This window comes from Sphaeramia orbicularis, chromosome 5 (assembly GCF_902148855.1).
Source record: "Sphaeramia orbicularis chromosome 5, fSphaOr1.1, whole genome shotgun sequence".
NCBI classification, from domain to species: Eukaryota; Metazoa; Chordata; class Actinopteri; order Kurtiformes; family Apogonidae; genus Sphaeramia; species Sphaeramia orbicularis.
This window is the reverse complement of record NC_043961.1, coordinates 48,982,976-49,005,929: the sequence shown is the minus strand read 5'-3', so window position 1 is coordinate 49,005,929 and position 22,954 is coordinate 48,982,976. Positions and strand designations below refer to the sequence as shown.

The 22,954-nt window shown below is 37.3% G+C and overlaps 1 protein-coding gene across 1 annotated transcript in view; it reads right to left on the bottom strand.

The window, feature by feature from the left end:
• Positions 1-22,954, bottom strand: part of cdh22 (cadherin 22) — a 269,721-nt gene that overhangs the window by 68,877 nt on the left and 177,890 nt on the right. The window contains exons 4-5 of the mRNA XM_030133936.1: positions 20,639-20,933; positions 3,287-3,406 (exon numbers count right to left, since the gene is read on the bottom strand). Coding sequence (XP_029989796.1) covers positions 3,287-3,406; positions 20,639-20,933 — 415 coding nt within the window. The remainder of the gene's footprint in view (positions 1-3,286; positions 3,407-20,638; positions 20,934-22,954) is intronic.

Genomic DNA, 22,954 nt, shown 5'->3' with positions numbered 1-22,954 from the left:
TCTTCACTTCACTTCACTTCCTCTGTTCTTACCTAATTGCATAGATTTACCCATGTACTGCTTACATGTATGTGTGTTGCTGTTACAGTATTTTGTTTGAATAAAAAATAACCCTGCAAACTAATCATTCTTTGTTGTGCTTTCTTCAGTTCAATTTAATTATACTTGGTATTTTTTAATTAAATTCAATAAACTTAACTATGAAGTAAACAGAACTTAAGACTAATGATCATGTTTACTTGCCTTTTTTGAGTGCAACTGGTTTCCTAGATTCGATTAAGTAAGATCAACTTGTCATATTTTTCAGAGTATTAGATATTGCACTTTTAAACTGAATGTCATCATATCAAATAAATGTTATCTCCATGACAGTTGCTGCAAATACAAATGTCACCTTGCCATGACCAACAGACTGACCAATATTAAATGTATGGAAAATGTTTTCTCAGAGGTCATTCTGGATGCTATTATCTACCTAACATGACCTATGTTAGGGTCAGAGTATGTGGCATTCTATTAAAGATTATTTTTGGTCGTACATGATGCTGTATTTTCTGTATTATTGTTCTATACCATTCCATGCCTCTCTCTCCGACACTATCACAGACTTACAGACCGTCCCTCTCAGTATAAAAGAGACATTCCCCTTGTTGGCCCGGCAGCATCAGCATCAGTAGATGGCTGGTTTACTGTGCAGTAGTAATATAATTCCTCTTTACCCCTTGGGATTTTCCACATCAGAATCTATTGATGCATTTTCCTGGGCTTGGTGTGCTCTCTCACTCCCAAAGGTTTGCATTGTGTTGGGTACACAACTCAATGATTCCAGTCACATTTAGCTCCGAGCCATGTTCTATGAGTTACCAAAATACAGTACATGCAGCACTGGAGTAAAGGAGGGAGGCAGACGACATGCTCCTCTTTCATCCACTAAAGCCAGAGGGGATGCATCTAAATTGGGGCTGTCAAAAATAAAGCCTCAATCCATAACTTATATGCAGCATCATTGCTCCAACATAATGCATACACATGTAGATGAATTTATATAGTCTTTATTTACTCATCCAGTCAGTTGAGTGTGATATGACCTGCATTCTAATGTGCACTTACACTTAAAATTAACAGGTTTAAAAGGGGAGAGTGTGCAGTAAGGCAATGCAGCTGTGACATGGACATGTATGCCTCAGTACAGTTATGCATTAATTCATAAAATAAGTTGACACTCCAGAGCATTGAAATAACTGCTGCTTGGCACTGGTTTAGAAGTCTAACAGCTTAGTCTAAGAAAAACGCACTTAAAGGGAAAAGGGAAAAGGGAGGAAAACATAGATAGTTGAGTTTTAATTACAGGAGCGGGGGGAACATGGCCACTGTACAGTTTGCAGGGTCAGTTTTTTCAGCTGTAGATGTACTGTCTGACGTATCAGTGGTGACGCTCACAGGGTTGTTCTCACTTTAAAACACTGCATTTGTAGACAAGATGAGTTCTGTCTTGGCAGTCGGTTCCTCTTTATTTTCAATTGGAAGCTTCCTTTGTTGTAAGAACAGGAATTAAACGCCTCATAGTTGCTTCACAGGTTACAAAATTCACTAAGATAACACATGCTTACCACAGATGGAGTTTCAACTTTAGAGGTATTGGGACTTTTCCTTATTCAAGTATGATTTATTCAACAAATAACCAGATAGACCTGTTTTTTGTTGTTGTTTTTTTCAAAACTCCAGCATTAATTGTTTCATGGTTCTCTAAAAATACACATTACAGATACTTTGATATGTAAATAGCACATACCCTTACACATAGCAAAGAGTATGGCATAAAAACCTATTAAAGTCAGGTATCCAAAAACACCTACAGACAATTCTAGTATGGCAAAAGATGGCAAAAGAAAAAAACAAAACAAAAACACAGTAACGTTCGTTTTGTTGTCAGGATCAGGAGAGTGATATTAATGAGGCAGATTTCACAGCTGTTCTGTCTCCGCTTCTTTTCAACCTTCTTGACTTGCACCTATTAGGCTGGTCTGTCCGCCTACAAAATGGGGAAAGGGGGTGGGTGGAGTTGGGTTCGCAAGACAGCAGCTGGAATGACCCATCCAGTCTCTTGGCTAGTCCCACCAAGGCAGAGCCATTTATCATCCAGGCACCCAGGCAGACCGAATCAAAGTGGTGGAGACCAAAAAAAGGAATGATTAAAACTTTACTGCTTTTCCCTAGGGGGGCATTTGAAAGCAACGCCGATGGTACACTACACCTGAAAGACTGTGGGTCAACCCTTATAGCTCCTATAAGTCCCGTGCCTGTAAGGAAATACGAGTTTTTAATATATATACCCAACCCCCAACACACACATAAATGTATATAGAGATACATATTGCAAGGGAAAGGTAAATCTGCCTACTAGTTTGGATTCTTTAAGAAATCACGGGTAGCTGATTTTGATAAACTCGTTATTCTATATTCTTTTAACTCAAGGAAAAATAAAACTAATGTGATGGTGGTGCCATAGGAACGGTTTATTGTTTAAGTGTCACTCAAAAATAAAATGGCTTTTGTTTTCAGTACAGTTGCTATTGTAACACTGAACTTCCACGGTTCAGCTGGGGTAAATAAAAGGTCAGAGAGGAAATAAACAAAATGTATTAAGTAGCTCATGCATGCATATATTACACCATATGTTTCAGTCCATTGGTGATGAGATCTTTTAATAATTTTTCATGCTGTAGAAGCAACAGAAAAAAAAAAATAATACAGCCCAACAATATCTCTACACCACTAGCATTTGCCAATTAAACTTCTTCTTTAAAGGCCTTAAAGCTCAATACATTCAATTTTATGAAAACCAGCAGCCAGTATATTAGAAAAAAATCAATAAGCATGGATCTATCAAATAAAAACCAAAATATGCATGTAAAAATGAATTATCCTCACATTGCTGTCATGTTCATGTATCTTGCCTACTGCTTGAATATCATGAAATAAATTCTTAAAAGTTTTTCAGGTGAAGTGATGGCATGGAACACCACACTGAGCCAAGATATTGATGCCATATGGTTGAGTTCAAGGAGCTGAGAGCTGTTGGAGAAAACTTTATTTATTTTAAGGTGCTTGTTTCTGGCCAATTGAGTTTATGTTTTTGCCACAAATTTTGATTGAATTGGGAATTATGGTCTCTGAGCTTTAGATTGCTTAAGGTTGAAATAGAAGGCACTGGAGAGAATCTTGGAAAAAAAACAACAGGTGCCTAGATTACTAAAAATGTTTTTTTTTTTTTTAACATTCTTACCTGTGTGTCTGTCTACAGTGAAAAACTTCTCTCCATCCAGTACGCTGTACACCACCCTGGCACTGCTGCCATATGTAGGGTCATCCGCATCTATAGCAGCAACCTTCATAACCGAAGTTCCTGTTGAAAAAATGAAACAAAGTTTGAGCAACAGTGGGAAAACTTTTAGACTAGAGGCTAGATCACCGGAGAACAATAGGCAAGTTCATGAATCCAAAAAAAGAAGAATCAATCTGATTCAAAAATAACAGAAAATGTGTAGAAGTGAAGATGTAGTGATATCACTGAGTTTTATGTGAGTATGCATTACTATACACTAGTCTTCGCTACTTCTATGGGGCTTTTGAGGGCTGCATTTTGACTATATTTACACACACATCAATATTACACTATTATTCACCTACTTGACAGCTGTCATGTAAACAGCATATTTTACTTGGATTTTCCAGATTATGTCTTTTAAAATAGAGAATTTTCCAATTCAGACATGTGGGATATGCTGATAATATTGTATTTCTGTTCCATGAGGATTGTTTGGACATTTATACAGTGCATCTGGGAAATTAATCTAATTTGGGGGATTTTACTGCAGGTTGTTTTTAGGGAGAGTAAAGCCAAAGATCCTCTCTGGTAGAAATGGATGCTCCAAAGGAAAGTCCACATTTCTGGTCAGAAGGAGAAACACACCATTAACAGGTTCATGTTTATGAGCAAATATCAAAAAGCTGACCGTTTTACAGAAAGTGTTGAAGAGGGAGGCTGAATCCACACAGATGAACATCTGACACCAGTGGAAAATTTGAAAAAACATTATTCATAACAGGGACTGAACTGCATGTCAACAGGAGAACTAGAGGAATATACGTTGGCCATGTAAACAGCTTATTTGGAATAGTGTCTTTTTTTCAGAATTAGGGAAAACATGTAATATTAGTGTGCATGTAAAGTAACAACAGCATTATATAGATAACAGGACTAGGTATAGTACATAATACGCACCTTTACACATTCATGTGTACTAGTCTGTGATTATACTTAGAAAAGCCTAATGCACTAGGTAAGTCCTATTTCATTTCTATGCACATAATTTTCCAAACAAATTTTTTGATGCTTCAAATTATCTTTTTTTCTGTACAAATGCTCCAAGTTCTTTGCCTCTCACTGGCATAAAAGTTGCATTCAAAGATGAAAGAGAACATGGAGTCATAAAGTCAACATTATACCTTCAAAGACTTTTAGAAGCTCACAAATCTACAAACAATTACTCGTGATTACTGCCACTTAGGCAGAAAACAGAGTAATTTCCATATGAAACCTTCAAATGGGGATTTGTGGAGCAACAGTGTTTAAGTCGTTTTTGTTTTGTTTTTTTCCGCACTCAGAATATTATATTATTTGTCAACAGTCTGCATACACAAGCCTCTGGCAGCAAATATGTACATCTCCAAATTTAGTCACACATTAGTTAAAGCTCAGCCTAAAGGGTTTAAAACTTTAAGGTGCCTCCTTTTTAGGTTAAGAACATCTGCATATGTGCCTTTGAGCAGGTAAGCACATTCATTCTCTCTATAAATAATATCACTTATTTAAAAAAAAAGGGGGGTATAAAGAGGGACCTTCCTGGGTATTATAGGTCTTCAAGGACATGGAGTCAGTCTTTGTCTCCGTCCCTCTGGCCAATGCTATGGGTAATTACTGACAGCTGGTGTTGTCCACCAAAGGTCATGGCTGTAGCCTTTCTCAGAGCCCTGTCATGCTACTGTCTAGCCACATAATGGCCGTATGCTAATGATGCTAATTAGCGAGAAGTGTCAGACCACTGTTTGTTTCCTGTCATCTGACAGTGCTCCTAAGGGGAGAAGAAGGAAGGAGAGGCCAGTAGATTATCATTAAAGTCACCCGGCCATTAAATCCGACAGTTCAGATCACTATCCTGTTGCAGTCACCTATAGCACTCTGCCTCTTCTGGCACATATATACTCACATACAGCTTATGATGCAGTTCTGGTCCCGGCTTATGATGCTGGTTAAGGTAATCATTTGCATTTGTTTCGAACACTAAAAACACGTACAACAATACCTAAAAGCAGTCTTACATGCACAGTGATCACACGCATCTACATTCTAATATCAAAGACACTGTAGGCTATGGTTGTCACTTAAATCTTGATGTTGAAGCTCCCAGTGGACTTAAAGTGCAGCATATTAAATAGGTTGGAATGAATTTTAAATTTCACATTCCATGTAGTATCACACAACCATTACCTAAAGTACACAACAGCCTGATCCTTAGAAGATCATGATATGCTACATCCCAGGTGGGGGGAGAGTCAGATATCTTTCGTGTGAGATTAAAAACATAGGGATATGCCTTTCCATTTCAGCAAACATGCAGGGTTTTACTAATTCTGCCTGCCTTGTTGGCCCTACTGCTGTGGGTCCAACAAAGTCATTTTCATCCATGGGATTACTCCCTTATCTTAATTTTCCCCAGGTAACAATCAGTTTGACACTCAGCTGTTTCTGGGTATTGGCTGGCAGCAACGTGAGATGGCTTGGAAGAACTATATAAATGCAAATGCTACTTTATTGTGTTTATATTAAAAAGAGAAGTGAGGCAGTGAGTTTGGCACTTGGGATCTTATTAAAGCTCTGCCTTCCATCAGTGTTTTCACAAGGAAAAGTCATTACTTACAGTATCTGTTGCTATGGTTTGCACTTTAGGAGATCCTACTGTTGATGTAGATAGAATTCAATGAAAACTATTGACTTCTTCATATTAGAATATAATGCATAGATATCAGAAGTAATAGAAGATCTCTAATAGAAAAAGCCCTGGATATTCATCATGAAAAGACTTCTTTTTCTGCAGCTCAACAACTAAAACCTCTATCACAAATTGCTCTCAGGTGAAACTGCAAGCGCAATAGCAATAATTTTAATTGCCAAAATATAAGTTTGTTTTTCTTCATCTCCCTCATGGACACTTTTGTTAATAGCGAGATTGTATTGCCTTGGGCTTACAAGAAAACTTTCTCCAACGGTAATAACAGTAGCAGTAAATATACTAATGGAGCTAAGTAACTCCCTTATCATATGTCAGAATTTCAGAAACTTATTTAACATTTGATTAAATACTTTTGCTGACAGCCACTGGTTGATGCTTCTTTCACATGTTCAAGGAGCATTTCTGGTCATACCCATGTGAAAAAGGTCAATCATGCAACTTTCATCCATCAACCATGTTAGAACTGGAGGCTGGATCTCAAAGATGGCATCTGTTCAATCCTATGAATGTTGCTCATGGGTTCATGAAATAATTCTCATACTTCTGGTGATTAAATACTACCACGATGTTCCACTTTTTTAGACTTATAGAGCAGGTGCACTGCAGGGCCAACTTGCACATATGAATGGGATAAAATATAAGTCTAGACTTGGCAGATGCGCCATAAAAAAGAGAGAGAGAGAAAAAAACATTTGAGTCAGTGTTTGTGTATGTAAAATGCTTCCTGGGCTACTACACCAAATTTGTTTCACAGCCTAGTTCGGACCCTGGGGACTTGCTTTCAACCACAGGATCAGTGAAATTCTACTCTTAGCTTGGTGTTGAGTTAATCTTTCAACATGTGCAGCCACTGTCATTTTGTCAGACGTCGGAGCCATCTGAGACACTCTCTTCAGAGCAGATTCTAATCTTTAGCGCTCAGGAAGGAACTTTCTGTTTATTTACGATGCACACTGAGGGAAAAGAGGGAAAAGTGCAGAGTTTGCATAACATCTTAGATGGATTCTGGTAAGAAACACAGACTATGTAGTCCACAGGGGGGTAAGTGAGTGAAATTTGTAAATTGAGGGTAAGTTTCTTGTCTGGGTAAAACTATCGGTCTTTATAGTGAAATGTGTTTAGATGCATTCATCCTCTTTGTTCAGTAACTTCCATTTCGGTCCTTTCACACCACAAAACGTGTTGGTAGCAGTGAATATTAAGCATGCTTTGTATGAATGGCTGACACTGACTAGATCTTAAAACTTAAACTAATAACCTTTACACACAACACACAAATATTTACAAAACAGGAACATTCATTCAAAAAAAAAGTTCATTTACCACAATTGATTTTTGGTAGAATAACTGTATGATGGTTTAACAGTTGTCAGTCCAAATCATAGTGTTTACCTAACTATAAATCATGATGGATGAAATAAGCAAATCATTTTGTCACTTGTTGAAACCATTTTGCATCTGTGAGCAGCAACATCATTCAGAAATGTTTAACCCAGTGACTTGACAGTGTTGCAAGATACAGCAGCTATAATGAGAGTGTGACTTTGTTACTCATTTAATCCTCTAGAGCAGTAAAACGCTTGGAATGTAATTGCAGGTTCAATGGCATCTGTTTATTACGCATTCCTTCCCACTTATTTATACGCCTTTATTTCTATAGTTATACTTTCAATAAGAGAAGTCTCCCTTTATTATACCAGAAATCTTACTGCGTGTGTGAGATTAACAACTAATACATTTACGTGAATAAGCTGCTACTGATAAGGAAAGGGACTTTTTTGCCCTTTCTATAGGGTATGTTTTTATGTTCTTAACTGTCAAGCATGACACTTCAGACAGTGCTTTACCACTGTTGTGGGATGAGTAATAATGGAAAAAACAAATAATGTTTTTTCCAAATAATATCATAGCAATAATGGCTGCATTGCAAATGATGTTTAAACAGTGCACAATATTCTCTGAAGGATAATGTAAATAATATTCTCAGGAAAACTAACGCTGGGACCATCCCTGGTGCAATGAAGTACGGGAGAGGGTTGTTTTTGGGGTGTGGAGGATAAGGTGCAGGGTGGGTGACAATGGCTATATAGTTAGATTTATGCATGAGTTTGGTTTAATGGTATCAACACAGGCTGTCGGAATGGCTTCCCACACCATTTCAGCACTCGGGGAGAGATGGTTCAATTACTGTGAGGGGAGCTGGAGGAGTGCGCCACATGTGAGACACTAGACTGACAGCTATTTAAGAGGCAGCCTCGTAAAAGAGATTTGTGCCTATCTCAGCTGGTGCCGTACTGGTGCTAGCTTCAGTGGAGGGGTCTAACGGTTGCAGCACTGAGCGTCTTCCCCGCTTCGACCTGCCTTAATCTGCAGGACTGAGTGCTCCCCGCCTGCATTATGGATCATTTAGTAAAGCCATAAAAGCTGAGGTGTTTTCACATGAAAAGTTATTTCTTCACTACTTCTACTGTGATTCATTCCTCTCTCATCCATATAAATGCCCCAGGAGAGAGAAAGGTGGAGAGAGGATGAGGGAGAGAAAGGGGGTTAGAGAGAATGAAGTTTAAAGGGATGAAAAATCTGCCGTGTCATAAAAGCCAATGGCCTGCTTACATTGATCTTTGACGCGATCTCTACAAGGATTTAGGGATATCTTTCTCTGTCAGAGGTTGTAAAACTAATCTTTGTTAGCCTTTGAACTTTAATAGATTGGATTATTATTTGTTTTGTGAACAAAAAAAAAAATATGTGGAGCTGTGTATCATGTCATATTGAAGTTTTCACCTCTCGATCCTTTCAAGCAAATGTCTTTTGAAAAGCAATGACAAAGTTCAGCACTGATACCTCTGCAATTTGGATACAACATATTGTCAAATTGTGTATCACCTGAAATATACTGTCTATGCTGCTTTAATCCTAAATACCTTAACCTTGTAAAGTCTGAACCATTAAATCATTGACAGAAAATTCTCATTCTTTGAAACTGGAGCCTTTATTGGTCCTTCTGAACAACCCTTATTTATTTATTTATTTATTTATTTTCAAATATCAATTTCCATGAATGACTTTCAATTTTGTATCATATTTCATACATCAGATCTAAATGCTCAAATATTATTATTTTTGAACAAACAAAAACATAATATAAGACAAACATGTCTAAGAAACTGGTAATTCCTTTTCAAAATTAGCAAAGTTCTGCCTCCTTCCTCATTGACAATCTTGTAGTGTCACTGGAGAGGCCTCTGGTGAATGAATTACTCCCCCCACGGTGGATTATCCACGCATTGCATATATTGTGTATTGTGTCTAATTGTATACATCAGGTTTTTCAAGACAAAAAATATCACACTGATCATGTAGAGGGCTTCAAAACTCATGTATGAAATATGATACGTTCAGCATTATAGGGTTAAACAGCTGCTGTTGACCAAAAGCATTTACTGTAAAATGTTTAATAACTTCTGAACCATGAATCTGATAAATATATTTAAATAATTCAAATCCATGTTGTCAGGTTTTCAGTGGTACCAGAAGTGCCTTTTTTGGACATTCAGAGGCTCCATAGGGTAGATATTAGTTTTACTATCAGTTCAGTTAATTTGTAGAAAAGGACACTTTTCTTCAGTTTTTCTCTTTTTTCTGTTCTATAACCTTTGAACGTACTCTGAGCATTAAAAAAAAGAAAAAAGAAAAAAAAAAAAAATATATATATATATATATATGTGTGTGTGTGTGTGTGTGTGTATATATAATAAATTAATTCAATGAAAATACCTGTTTTTCACTGAAAAAACGTAAAATGCAGAGGATGACACTGTAATAAATGATGAAAAATCACTTAAGAAAGGTTAAATGTAGAGAAAAATCAATTTAGAAGTCTCTGCAAAAATAGTTCTATGTCCTTGAGTGTTAAATGACTGAATTTCCTCAATAATGAAGTAAAATCTTTGCATGTGTGCTGCTATGTGTCTCGTTCTCCCTGGGCCCTGTTCATCTCTGCTGTATTTAAACACTGATTCATACACATAAGCACACACACACCAATCAGCCAAAATCAATTATGTCAAGCACTATGGTTGAGAGACTAATGGTGGCAGTTACTAGTCATATACATAAAGGTGGCTGGCAGAGAGTATTGATTCTAAGGTCCCCCTGCCTTGTCACATTGCTCTCTCTTGTGATGCAGCTGTTTCGGATGTCTCATCTGCCATTAGCATGACAGGACTGGACTGTTCTAATAGCGACTGCAGTCATTTGCAGCCTCCTAGGCAACCTCTATGGACTGCAACAACAGGAGAGGTATTTATCACTGTAGCTCCCTGGTGGACTTCTCGAATAAAATACAAAAGTAGTGGGGAATGTATTTCTCATGTAAACTATGCTAAGTGAAAGAAAGGCACAAAAAAGGAGAGTATCATGAAACAGATAAAGAAACAGATATTTTTTTTTTTTTTGTCTGAACAGGAATCTCTTGCATTCCAGCCTTATTCAAATCCCCCAGCTTGTATTGTGCAAGTCACTTTCAATAAATAAATAAATAAATGAAATACTGTTTGGAATTTGCTACCTTAAACCCTTATTGGCATGGCTTTCTATAACGGCATCACAGAAAATGCCTTTTTGTGTGTGTGTCTAGTGTTATTTTCTTGCCAGCCGTCAACTGCCAGTTATTTTGTGTATTTTTGTGTACAACACCGATAGTTCAGTTTTGAACACAGTCCTAAGTAAAGCACTGACCCTTACTAAGACATTTTAAAAAGCACATTCCACAATTCTTACCCTATGCTGCTCTGAGTGTTCAGTCATGTCAATCTATATACCTCACTCCAAGTATGAACCCACTGTTCACTAGACAGATTTTCCGTAGTGCAGATCTTCAGATACTTTACTGTACGTTTTATTTAATTTAATTTTTTTTTTTTTTTTAGAAATCATGTAAGGAATATATTCTCAGCCTGTTGCTGAAATCCCATCAAATTAAAGGTGGGGTATGAGATCTTAGAAAAATGGTTCGAGCAAGCTACATTTTGAAAATACTCAATTCAAAAGTCCAAACCCCTTTCTTCAGACATCCCCCCGAAGCCACGCCAGCAGCCTACTGCTCCAGCTCTGGCGGCTCCAACCACGGCTCTGGCCCCGATCCATGCATACCTCATTCAGTCCCCTCCAACACCTCCGCTCTTACAGAACAGCCCCAGTTCATACCTATCTGGCTAACGTTACATTCCCTAGTAATTTATGTTAGTGACAAAACAGCTTGCCAGTGAACTTTCCATCCTAATATAACTAACAGCCAAGCTCTGGCTCTAGCTTCATTTCCTGTACAAGTGCTCCAAGCCTCTGAGACGATTCATGCACGCAAAGGAGGGAGGCGGGAGGGACAAATGGCAGTTGATTTTGATAGACATATCACCGTTCTGTTGTTTTGATTGGGTGCTTAAAATGATTGGACGGTGTTTTTTCAGTCCTGTCCGTTCCACAGGTGGATACATTTTTTAATTTTTGTGTTAAAGCATTTAATTAATTGGTTGTAATCGGGGTGTGAAGGGGATTTTAAGCAATATAGTAAAAAATGCTCCAGGAAAACATCTCGCACCCCACATTTTATGCAAATAAATACAATAATATGAACTATATTTTTACATTTGAGCATCCACCAAGTCACCACTGATTGACCTTTTGGGGGTACTGTTAGGGTTGCGTGTGAGTTGTGTTTGATGTGTTATTACCTCTGCCAAGGAGGTTACGTTTTTGCTGGTGCTGGGTTGTTTGTCTGTCTGTCTGTCTATCTGTGTGCAAGATAACTCAAAAAGTTATGGACGGATTTGGATGAAAATTTCAGGAAATGTTGATACTGGCACAAGGAACAAATGATTAAATTTTATTGGTGATCGGGGGGGCACTGATCTGCCTTGGTGGAGGTCTGAGCTCTCCGAGTGCTTTTCTAGTTTTACTTGTGTTTCACTCACATGCCATACACAGAAACTAGAAAATGATCCCTTTCAGATGACGTCTAATGCTTAAATTTTGTCTATTATGACTGTAACCATAGTTTACGACTACAGCCCAGTGAAAGGAGCTGAAGTTAAAAGGTTACAGACACCACACTTTCAGGTATGGACAAAAACATCCAATCTTATATAGTATCTCCTCACTTCTGCAGTTTCGATTTCTGGAGCTTATTTACATTGTGTCTTTAACCCCTTATCAGGCAAGTTACTATTTTTCGTAATTTCCGCATGCGTTGCAAGACAGTGACAGCAACGGTTAGGACAGTGAGTCAACAATCTCAGGTCCAATGTGGTCTACAGGGTCTGTAAGGTCCACCTCTACTTGAACAGTGAGTCTAACTGCTTTGTTAGGTACCATTAAGTAATGGTACTAATGTAAGTAATGATGTTCAAAGGGATGATGAGGATGTTGACAGGTGTCTGGATCAGCACTTATATTGGTCTGATGTTCTAAAAGTGATGTTCTAATGTTCTAAAATACATGTCCCTTTCACCTCACGTATTTTTCTTGTATTTTTTATACATACTTCTTCTATTTTATTTATTTATTTATTTTTGCCACTTTGCCAAGGGTAAGGGACTGAATATAGTCACTGCATCAACCTTGATTTTCTACATAACAATAGAAAAAATTTAAAAATTTGCAATAAAGTTACTTGTTAAGTCTTCAAATAACACAAAGGTTGAAATTTTGAATTTCAGAGTATTTCTATGAGTGCTACGACGGCATATTAGGGCCACATACGAAAATGAAACCGCTTGTCACTACAATAATTAAGTCGTAGTAGTTTGAGAATAAAGTTGTAATATAATGAGAATAAAGTCGTAGTTTTAAAAAAAAGTCATTATTTAACGAGAATAAAGTCGTAATATTTCGGGAATAAAGTCATAATATAATAAGAATTAAGTCGTAGTTTTAAAAAACTCATTATTTAACGAGAATAAAGTCGTACTTTTATGAGATTATAGTCAGAATATTTTGAAAATTCCACAGACTTTCCAGTTATACAGCTAACGCAACAAGCGAAGCAGCAAGTTTCACTTTTGTTGGACTCCAAAACTCAGAGTGGAATCCTCACAGGTTTCTTAAGAAACAGCAAACCCTGTCTGTATAGCTTTCGGGTGTAACCACTGATAGCCCTGCAGCTGACCACTTCATCGGTTTCTCCTCCACAAAAAGAGGCAATTTGCTTCAAATCAGTTTGGTTCTTACGACAAAACAAATCCCATTGTGTGCAAACTCGCGTCAAAGCACTTAGACTAATGATAATGTGTTGATGGGAGGATAGGCTCAGAATCTGGCCTTGTGTAAACCCCAAATGAAAGTATAAATTCACAAAATGTTCCAAGTTCTCCAGTATTTGATGAGTAGGTTCGACTTTATACTCATTATATTATGACTTTATTCGCGTTAAATGAGTTTTTTAAAACTACAACTTTATTCTCATTACATTATGACTTTATTCTAGAAGTATCACAACTTTATTCTCGTAGTGACAAGTGTTTTTATTTTCTTACGTTGTCCTAATACGCCGTCGTAGAGTGCCCTATAAAGGATTAAAAGTTAATTCTGTTTGAAACAAATATTTAGCTATTTTGGACTACATTTTTCTCTCCCTTTTTTTGTCATGGTACTTGTACTTTACAGCAGTTTTGTACTTTTGTGTCACCAAAAGACACAGTAATGGCTTAGACTAATGGTCAGAGTAATGCCTGTTATCAGACTGATTTTCCAGCCTGTTATTCTTTGGATACTGTGACTTGCCAGTCAGAGTTACCTGAGGTTAGAAACTATGACACAGATGTCGTGTTGTGCCACATCTCTGCCACTCAGGGGTCCTGTGGTCCTCTCTAATGGAACCACATCAATCACAACATTAGCTCTGTGGAAACTTCTGACCCTGTTGTGATTCTGCCACTAAAAGCTGCACCTCTCCTCTGCCACATTTCCACAACCCAGGCTGTCACATAACCTTTGAGTCGTAGAGTGGGATGTCTGCTTCAGCAGCTAAATGGTTTCAGACTCTACAAATGCTGTTTTGTTAGTCAGCTTGCATAAAGACTTAAAGTGATGGATGTCTTAGTATGCATGTTGTAACACGGTGTACTACTGATTTCAAATTGGAAAAGGCATGTCTTTATTACCTCAAAATTAGCTGGGCATGGGGAGCATAAGTATTAGCTTGTGGTGCCACTATGCTACTGCCAACTATGTCTCTGCAGGGTGTGTGTATGACATTGACTGTAAAGGCTCAATCCTTCCACTACTTTACTATGTAGACGCCAAACAATACAACTACACAGCACTGTAGAACACATTTCCTTTGCTTCTTTTCAGACTTTTGAGGCCCAGTTCACAGAGGCATAAATATTTAACCACCGATATAACTGGGAAAAACCAAGTGAAAGAAGATAGATCCAACTCAAAAATTAATGATGAAGCTTTTCAGACTGTAAACATAAGACTAAAATGTCATCCGATGTGTGCACTTTGGATTTATATACAAGCACAAAGAAAAAGCTGCTGTTCATAAAGAAGGTAAATGCTGTATCCATGTGATCACTGAATGCTGGGACACACACTACACAAAGAGGTGCTTTAAAATGACCCTTACCTTGAGCTCACAAATCAACATGAGTCAGCATTAGCTTTTAATATCATAGGTGATTTATATTAACAATAGGTCTGTTTATATTCTAAAAATGCATTCGAGGATGAGCCATGAAAGACAGATGATTTGTTTGTTTGTAAGTGAAACATCATTAATCAAAAATAGGCTGACAATTCATAGTTTCTGATTTCAGAATACATCTATATCTCTTTGTACTGTAACAAACCTACATTATAGATGCATGAGGCAAACCAAAGTATTTTAATTCTCTGTAGCTAGTAGGAAAGAAAATGCATTTACCCTTCACTGAATCAGCTTTGTGTGTATGTAAATGTTATTTTTATGAACATTTTTTAGACAGCAAAATTTGGAGCCTTTAGACACACAGCATTTCAGTTAAAAGGTTAAAGAGGTGGGCAATTACCTTGGTTTGAGTTCTTGCCTAAAAAGATTACTGTTGAAGAGGAGTGATTTTTGTGCATTTGCCATACAAAAGACAAATGTCACGAATGCAAGGAAACATTAAATTCACTGGAGATTGACGGCAAAACAAAAAGCAGGAAGTAAATAAAAGGCAGATGAAAGATAAATGTATTTACAGGCAACAACCATATCCATCCATTTTCTCAATCTGCTGATCATGATTGCACTGGGAGGATTATTAATAGATGGCCATCACAGAATGGCTTCCAGGAAAATACACAGTCATATATGAATCTAGTTTCTTCTCGCTGACAGCTTTGCTTTAGCTTATACACATTTTATTTTGTTTTTTCCTATGCAGAATCATTCGTTTGCATAATCTATTAGATAGATAGATAGATAGATAGATAGATAGATAGATAGATAGATAGATAGATAGATAGATAGATAGATAGATAGATAGATAGATAGATAGATAGATAGATAGATAGATAGATAGATAGATAAGCTTTATTACAGACTCATGGTCCACATTAAAAAGCAAAGAGAGAAACATACATCTTACATACATCTAAGGTACATTTTAAATTGAAAATAAATATTTCACTTTTTATTTCATGCTGCAGTTTGCTCTAAAATAAACAAATCATAAAGCTCTGTAAATGCACCACACCTATATCTGCAAAGTAATTCAAGTGTGCATTAAAATGTGCACATTGCAATGCACATTTGCATCACTTTGAAAATTGTCTAAAATTAATACAAATAAATCAAAACTTAAACTTGTCACCTCATTGTAACTTTTTGCTTGTGTTCGGTGCAAGATATCCGCAACCTACAATATATTAAATCCATCAATTACAGTCTTTATCATCATAAGCCAGAGGACAACGCTAACATTCTGCAGAGTGACTCCATCCATGTTCCCAACATAAAGACATGCACGGTACTCAAAGCAACACTCAATCACTCATGCACTACAAATTTGATTTAGGACAGGCATTTCATTAGCTGCACATTTTCCACAGGATAACCTAGAGCCCAGGCCCTCACACTTCATCATCCTCTTTGCCACTCCTATTTTATGTGCCCTCTCCTCTTGTTTTTTTTAAAGTTAACCAACCCTGAAAAACAAACAGACTATGTACACAAGTGTTATTCTTGGTGGCAGATAGACTTGAGCAGGAAGACAGACAGTTGGAGAGACAGACAGGAGGGGATTAGGAGGGGAGGTTGTAAAGCTATGACAAAGACATGCACTGGGAGACATGACAGGAGTGATAAGTAAAAATGAATACGCCTCAGGCAGCTGACTACTGATTACTTTCATACTATTATGGCATCACATATTCCGAGGCAGTGTGCTGTATGGATAGCCATAAAACAGTGGAGTGAGCATCACTGGGCTGGCTAATGTTTACAACCTGCCTCTATCAGAGCATAAAATACTTTCCTTTCTCCTTAGAGAACAGAACCTATGTCCAAATTCCATAAAAAGTATTCATTCTGAAAAGATTTTGAGTATGTAGAGCATGAAAATAGAAAAAAAAGTATTGTGTACTAAAAATATATCACTATGCTCATTAAACAGTCAGTGTGTTATTTAGTGACATCGACTGCTGCAGATGTAGCCACAAAAAAAAAAAAAAATCACAAGTTTTGCAATGGGGTCAGTGTTTATTTGTCTGTTCTGCTGCTTTTAGTTAAGGGGATATTAACTGTGGTCTACAGTCAAAAATATACCACTTTTCCAGTGCTGGTATCAGCTCAGCTCAACTTGGCACAGCTTGGCTCACTTCAGTACTCCAGCATTTGCACTGCAGGTATAGTATTTCATCAGCATGGCTGGTAGTCATAGCAACATAGTGTAACTTATTGTATACAGAGTGACTGTGGCTATAAGTGAGGTAACAAAGGAGAACAAAACTTGAAACTGTGACTTATCATTTCTGAAATTAAAACACCATATAAAAAAGTCATATTAGAATAGAGTTGTTTATACTTCAGATTTGTGGTCAATTTATCAAGATGGAATCAGAGATATTACTCAGATGTTTTGGGAGATTTCCAAATAGTTTGACTCAGTGTCCCCCATCCCAGCATTATGACACACTTCTGTATTGACACAGCAGGAATTCAGGATCATCCAGTCGGTGATCTGAATGATCTAATGTCACATTTAGCATAATTCGGCTTGGTTTGAACATCAGCACAGATGATACAAGAAATAGTGTCTGAAGGTATCTGGTGGTACTTGAAAAATGCCAAAAAAGCTGTGTCAAGTCGAGTCAAGCTGATACTGTCAGTGAAAAAGCAATAACAGTAGGTGATGGTAATGCCCCTTAACAGTGGATATGACCTACTGTAAAAAGAAATATAGAAGATGAGATCGTCCTTTCTGACCTGCTGTGCATCATGGTAGACTTCTTAAATGGCATCACACTCCATCTATAATTGATGCAAACTAGTCATAATATACAACATTTATCATTTTTGTGTCATTATATCTCACTGGAAACATAAATATTCATTTTATTTCCCATTTCTAGATCCTCCAAGCTAGATGTGAAAATCTTTTTTTTTTTTTTTGAGGTAGTACTGGACACCAGAACGCAGTGAGGAATTTGACACATCACTGACAAATGCAAAATTATGTATTTATGAAAAAAAAATGAACATGAATACCTTTGAGAATAGTTTCTTTCAGGTAATTATAAATTCAACCAATGCGAGCTACCCCTTCCCTGCTAAAAATGCTGTTAAACTCGTAGAGAGGGCAGTCGCCTGTGAGTGACGTGTGTCAGTGATGCTGTTTTGTTCAGCTCCTCAGCTCTTCTTTTCTTTTCACCCCTTTCAGTTCTTTCACTTTTTGTCATTGTTCGTGTGACCTTATCACTGCTTTGTCAAAAAAAAAAAAAAAAAAAAAAAAAACAGACTTAGCAGATATACACCAAGGGAAGAGTTGACACAAAACGGAGCAGGAGAATGCTTAACTAAGCAGTGGCTGTTACCTCATTAGACTAGAGCTCCTCAACAATGTTTAAAACATGAACCGCGCACTCATTTAGTGGGTAATTTGACTGAGGTGCGACAGGGTTGAACAAGGTGGAGCAGCCAAAGTGGAGGGGTCATGATGATTAAGATTACATTAACCAACATTTACTAAGCATGCTTTCTACGTCTCTATCATTTCCTTGAGTCGATAATAACTCTGTCACCTCCACTTGCTTTGCATCTTCCTCTTCTTAAACTCTTAGCTCTGCATCTTTCCCATTCTCCTCATCTTCCTCCTGTTTTTGCTACTTCTGTTGCACCACTGTCCTTCACTCTCTTTCTCCATCTCTCTCTGTCTTTCTCTGACTCTCACTCACACACACAAGCACACACACCTTATTCAGTTTTAGAGAGCACTGTAGGCAGAAAATGCCCATGGTTTGGATCGTGCTGAGGAAGCAGGAATTAATTCCAATCAGGCTTGAACAGGGAAGAGCCATTCCATTTTGCACCACTCCTAGAGTCACTCAAACAAGAAGCACCCCCACCTCTGCTGCATATGCATGCACACACCCCCGCACTGTGCGCTCAAATACACACACACGCATACATTGTGAGCACACATGGTATTGTGATACCCCTTGACAGGCAAATAGAAATTTGTTTATTAAACATCAGCTGTGTTTCTGACATTAATGTTATGCTAATGAAGCCCCTGACACCCTCATTCACCTGTCTTTTCCATTTAGCTGAGAATTTTAAGCAGCCATGGAGCGCTGCTAATACTGTTGCTCACAATAAAAACATGTTTGTCTAGATTAAAAGCATTGTGGTTTCAATGTCAAAAGTGTTCATCAAAATGTGCTATACCCTCAGCATTATCGCCTCTTCTGAAGCACCTCTATTCCACTACACCCTCCCCCGTCCCCCCCTTCCCCTTCATCATTTGCTTCATAACAGTGTGTCAGAACACAGCCACAAAGCTCATATGGGAGTAATGCAATCCTTCTACCTTTTTTTCTTCTCTATTCCTGCACTGTCTCCTTCATTTTCCATTTCATTCCTGCCTACAGGTCAAAGCTCTGAAACAGCCTAGTTGGGGATCATCCTAAAATGTCCATGTCACCATTCTTATTCCCTCTCATCCACAGTAAATTCACTGACTGTGCGTTTTTTTTTTTTTTTTCACCTAACTTCTCCTGTCTGCTCTTTCTTTTACATGATGGAGGAAATTTTTACATATTGCTCTTCTTGGCATTTTACAATTTCCCCTAATTCCAGGACTAAACATTATGTTATAGACTGTACATACACCTCACAATAACTTAGGGATGTAACGATATGAAAATTTCATATCACGGTTACCGTGACCAAAATTATCACGGTTACCATTATTATCGTGGTATTGTTGAAATTGAGCTCAAAATGTTCAAAAAGTACAAATACACACACTGAAATAATTTAACAAAGTTGTATTTTGAAAAAAAAAAAAAAAACAACAACCATAAAACCAAATAAAACAATAGGCACAATGTACTTTCTGTTGGCAGAAACATTCAAATATTAACCCTTAGTGGTCTAAGCCTATTTTGTCCGTTTTTCAGTACTTTTGATTTTGCCTTTATAAACTATATAAACAAATGTTTACTATACCCATGTTAGGGATCTGTTTTTTCAGCACAACTTCATCTATCTCATCTGTCTATTATTTTTTCACTTTAACCTACTATAAAAACATAAAAGGCCAGAAAACACACAAATCAATATAAAATCTGATTTAAAAAAATGTATATAATTTATTGCATAAATAACACACAGATGCTTAACGAACCTTTTCAAAGACTTTAAAAGTGAATATTGGTTACAAATATTAGGTATAGAAAATTTAAATTGTAATAAATTAAAACTATACTCAAATATTTGACATTAAAGCAGATATTTACATAGGGTTTTTCCCCCTAAAAGTGCAGTAATCGAACACGGTTATCATGATAATTAGAATTTAAACAGTAATACTAACCGCCTGCAATTTTACCGTGGTTTATCATTATACCGGTAATCGTTACATCCCCACAATAACTATAAGATCACTCAGAGACCCCCGCCAAGGTCAGTGGTCTACTCTTCTCCTCATTGCACAATATCATTAAACTACAAACAATAATTCAAAATATATGTATATTAAAAAAAAAAATCCTCCCTGACTGTTACCATAGTGACAAAGGTCTAATTTGACAATGGATGCTAGTTGGTGGTTAGTTCATTTTTTTTCTTTTTTATTAACTGATACCCATTTAGCCCAAGGCTCTTCAAAGAAAGTGAAAAACTATTCCAGCCTCTGCTCCATTTTATGGAAACTACTCTTGTGGGATTCATCCTTCGCTATTAGGCTCTTCACCAATTTTCATAGTGTAGTAATATGTGTGTAATCATACAGACAGACAGAAAGAGTGATCATATTCCCCCCAAGGTGAACATAACAACTGCTAATTCAACCCTGCTGTAAGTTTTTTTTTCTTACCTATAGGTGACAGTTCTGCCACGCTGCTGATATAAGGACCCTCCAAGAACTTTGGCTCACTGTCATTGATGTCCTGGACCTTTATCACAAACTCAGACTCTGGTTCCAGGGGGTCATTGGACAGTCTGTCCCTAGCCTGAGCCCGCAGTGTGTAAAAAGCCTTCTCCTCACGGTCTAGTCTTGCCGTGGCGTGGATGTCTCCTGTTAGCTCATCGATGATAAAGATGGAGCCTGCTCCTTCTCCAGAGATAGTGTACTTGATGTTTCCCTCACCTTCATCTGAATCTGTGTGGATCTGTAAATTAAGAATAATTCAGGAAAATTAAGACATTTTTAAGTACATTTGAACACCACAAAATAAGTTTTATAAGTTTAAGTTTTTGATATTCATGAACATTACAAAAAACACAATCTAAATATTTCATACCCAAAACCAGTCCAAATCAAAGTCCTCTGATCTGGGTTCAAGATCCCATATTCAAACTTTTTTCATTCATGACACGCACCCCAGTGAACAGTCACACTTAACCCTTTATAGGGCAGTCATAGAAATGTTTTGAAATTCAAAATTTCAACCTTAGTGTGTTACTGGAGGACCTAACAAGACTTTATTACTTTTGTGTTACCGTATTTGATTCCTTGCCCATATGTGGCACAAAAAAAAAAAAAAAAAAAAAAAAAATCGAAGAAGTATATATAAAAATACAAGAAAAACACATGTAAGGTGAAAAAAACATGCATTTTGGAGCAATAGAACATCACTTTTAGAGCATAATATCATTCCTTACATTCGTACCATTACTTCATAGTACCTAACAAAGCAGTTACAGTCTCTGTTCAAGCAGAGGTGGACCTTGCAGACCCTGTAGACCACATTTGACCTCAGATTGTTGCTTCACTGTCCTCACTGAAACTGTCGCTGTCACTGTTTTGTAACGTGAGTGGAAATTACCAAAAATACTCACTTGCCCAACAAAGGGTTACGGTATGAATGATCACTGTATTATATCTGTTGCCCTAAAATATTAGTATGAAATATAAGGAACTGAAATATTAAGATACTGATTACAATTTATATTTACATCATAGTTATCATGATGTTCCATGAAGTACTTATGTTATTTCATTAAATGTACACAAACTGTAGGGACCTGATGGACAGAACAGAACCGATAAGAGACATAAACAGTGCAGAGTCACATTTGTACTTTGCATGTATATACAAATCTCTTCTATCTATCAGATATTTTGGGAAAAAAACATCTAAATGGACAAGTCTTTTTTGGGGAGTAATAAAAACTTCTAAAAACACCACAGAGTTTTATTAATAATTCATGCATGAATGGACTAGACTTTTACATGTACACTGTTATCAAGTAAACAAACTTCCAAACGAAGGTCACATATACAGACGCATCTCTATTTATATTATATATAACAATGAAAGAAACGGGTGGTAAAAAAAAAAAGAAAAAAATTAATATGAGGACATGAGTTGAGATCATTTTGTCAGACATTTTTGCAGGGAGTTTTCTAAATGTCACATGTGCTGTGGATACTAATGGCTTGTGAAGCTGATACTTGTCAGAAAATGAAATTCGGACATCAGCCGTGACCAAAAGAAATTAGCACATTTCTATCACCCACTCCTTCATTTACTTCCCCAACAGCTATTGCAGCTTAAACCTTCCCTGAGATCCCTACGGACCGGCCATCATTGTCATCTTGAAAAAAGACACCACAGCTCCAATAAATGATTTACACCTATTCTGCACATTGTGCCCTTCACACGATGTGACGCCCAAATTAGGAGATCAAAGTCATCTCAAAGATTGTTAAAGGTAGAGACATGGAGGTGCTCGGGCTGAAAAGCGAACTTAAAAGAGCCCTTATAAATCAGGTCTATAGTTCCAACCTAATGTGATTAGAAGACATTCCAGAGGCAGCAGTAGGAGCAGCATTGGTCCCCCATCCCAAGTTCCCCTTTGGCTCTTTACTGAGTACCAAACCTGCTCCCCCTCCCCTTACTCACCTTCTCTCTGAAATTATAATGCAGAGTTGTCCATGCAGTGTAAGTGTGGTTCAATCTACTGAACAGACCAGGGGAGAGGGGAAATCGCCCTGGCCTCCCTGCTTAATATTTTATAAAGGCTTAATTAAATACAGGCTTCTATCACCCTCGCGGGGGTTTTCATTAAGTATTTGTCGTAAAACCATGGAATAATGCAAGCCTCTGCCTTGATATTGCTTCCCTCATCCATTTCCCCCTCCTTTTTTATCTATCTGTTTTTGCCTTTTCTCTCTTTTCTGAATCAT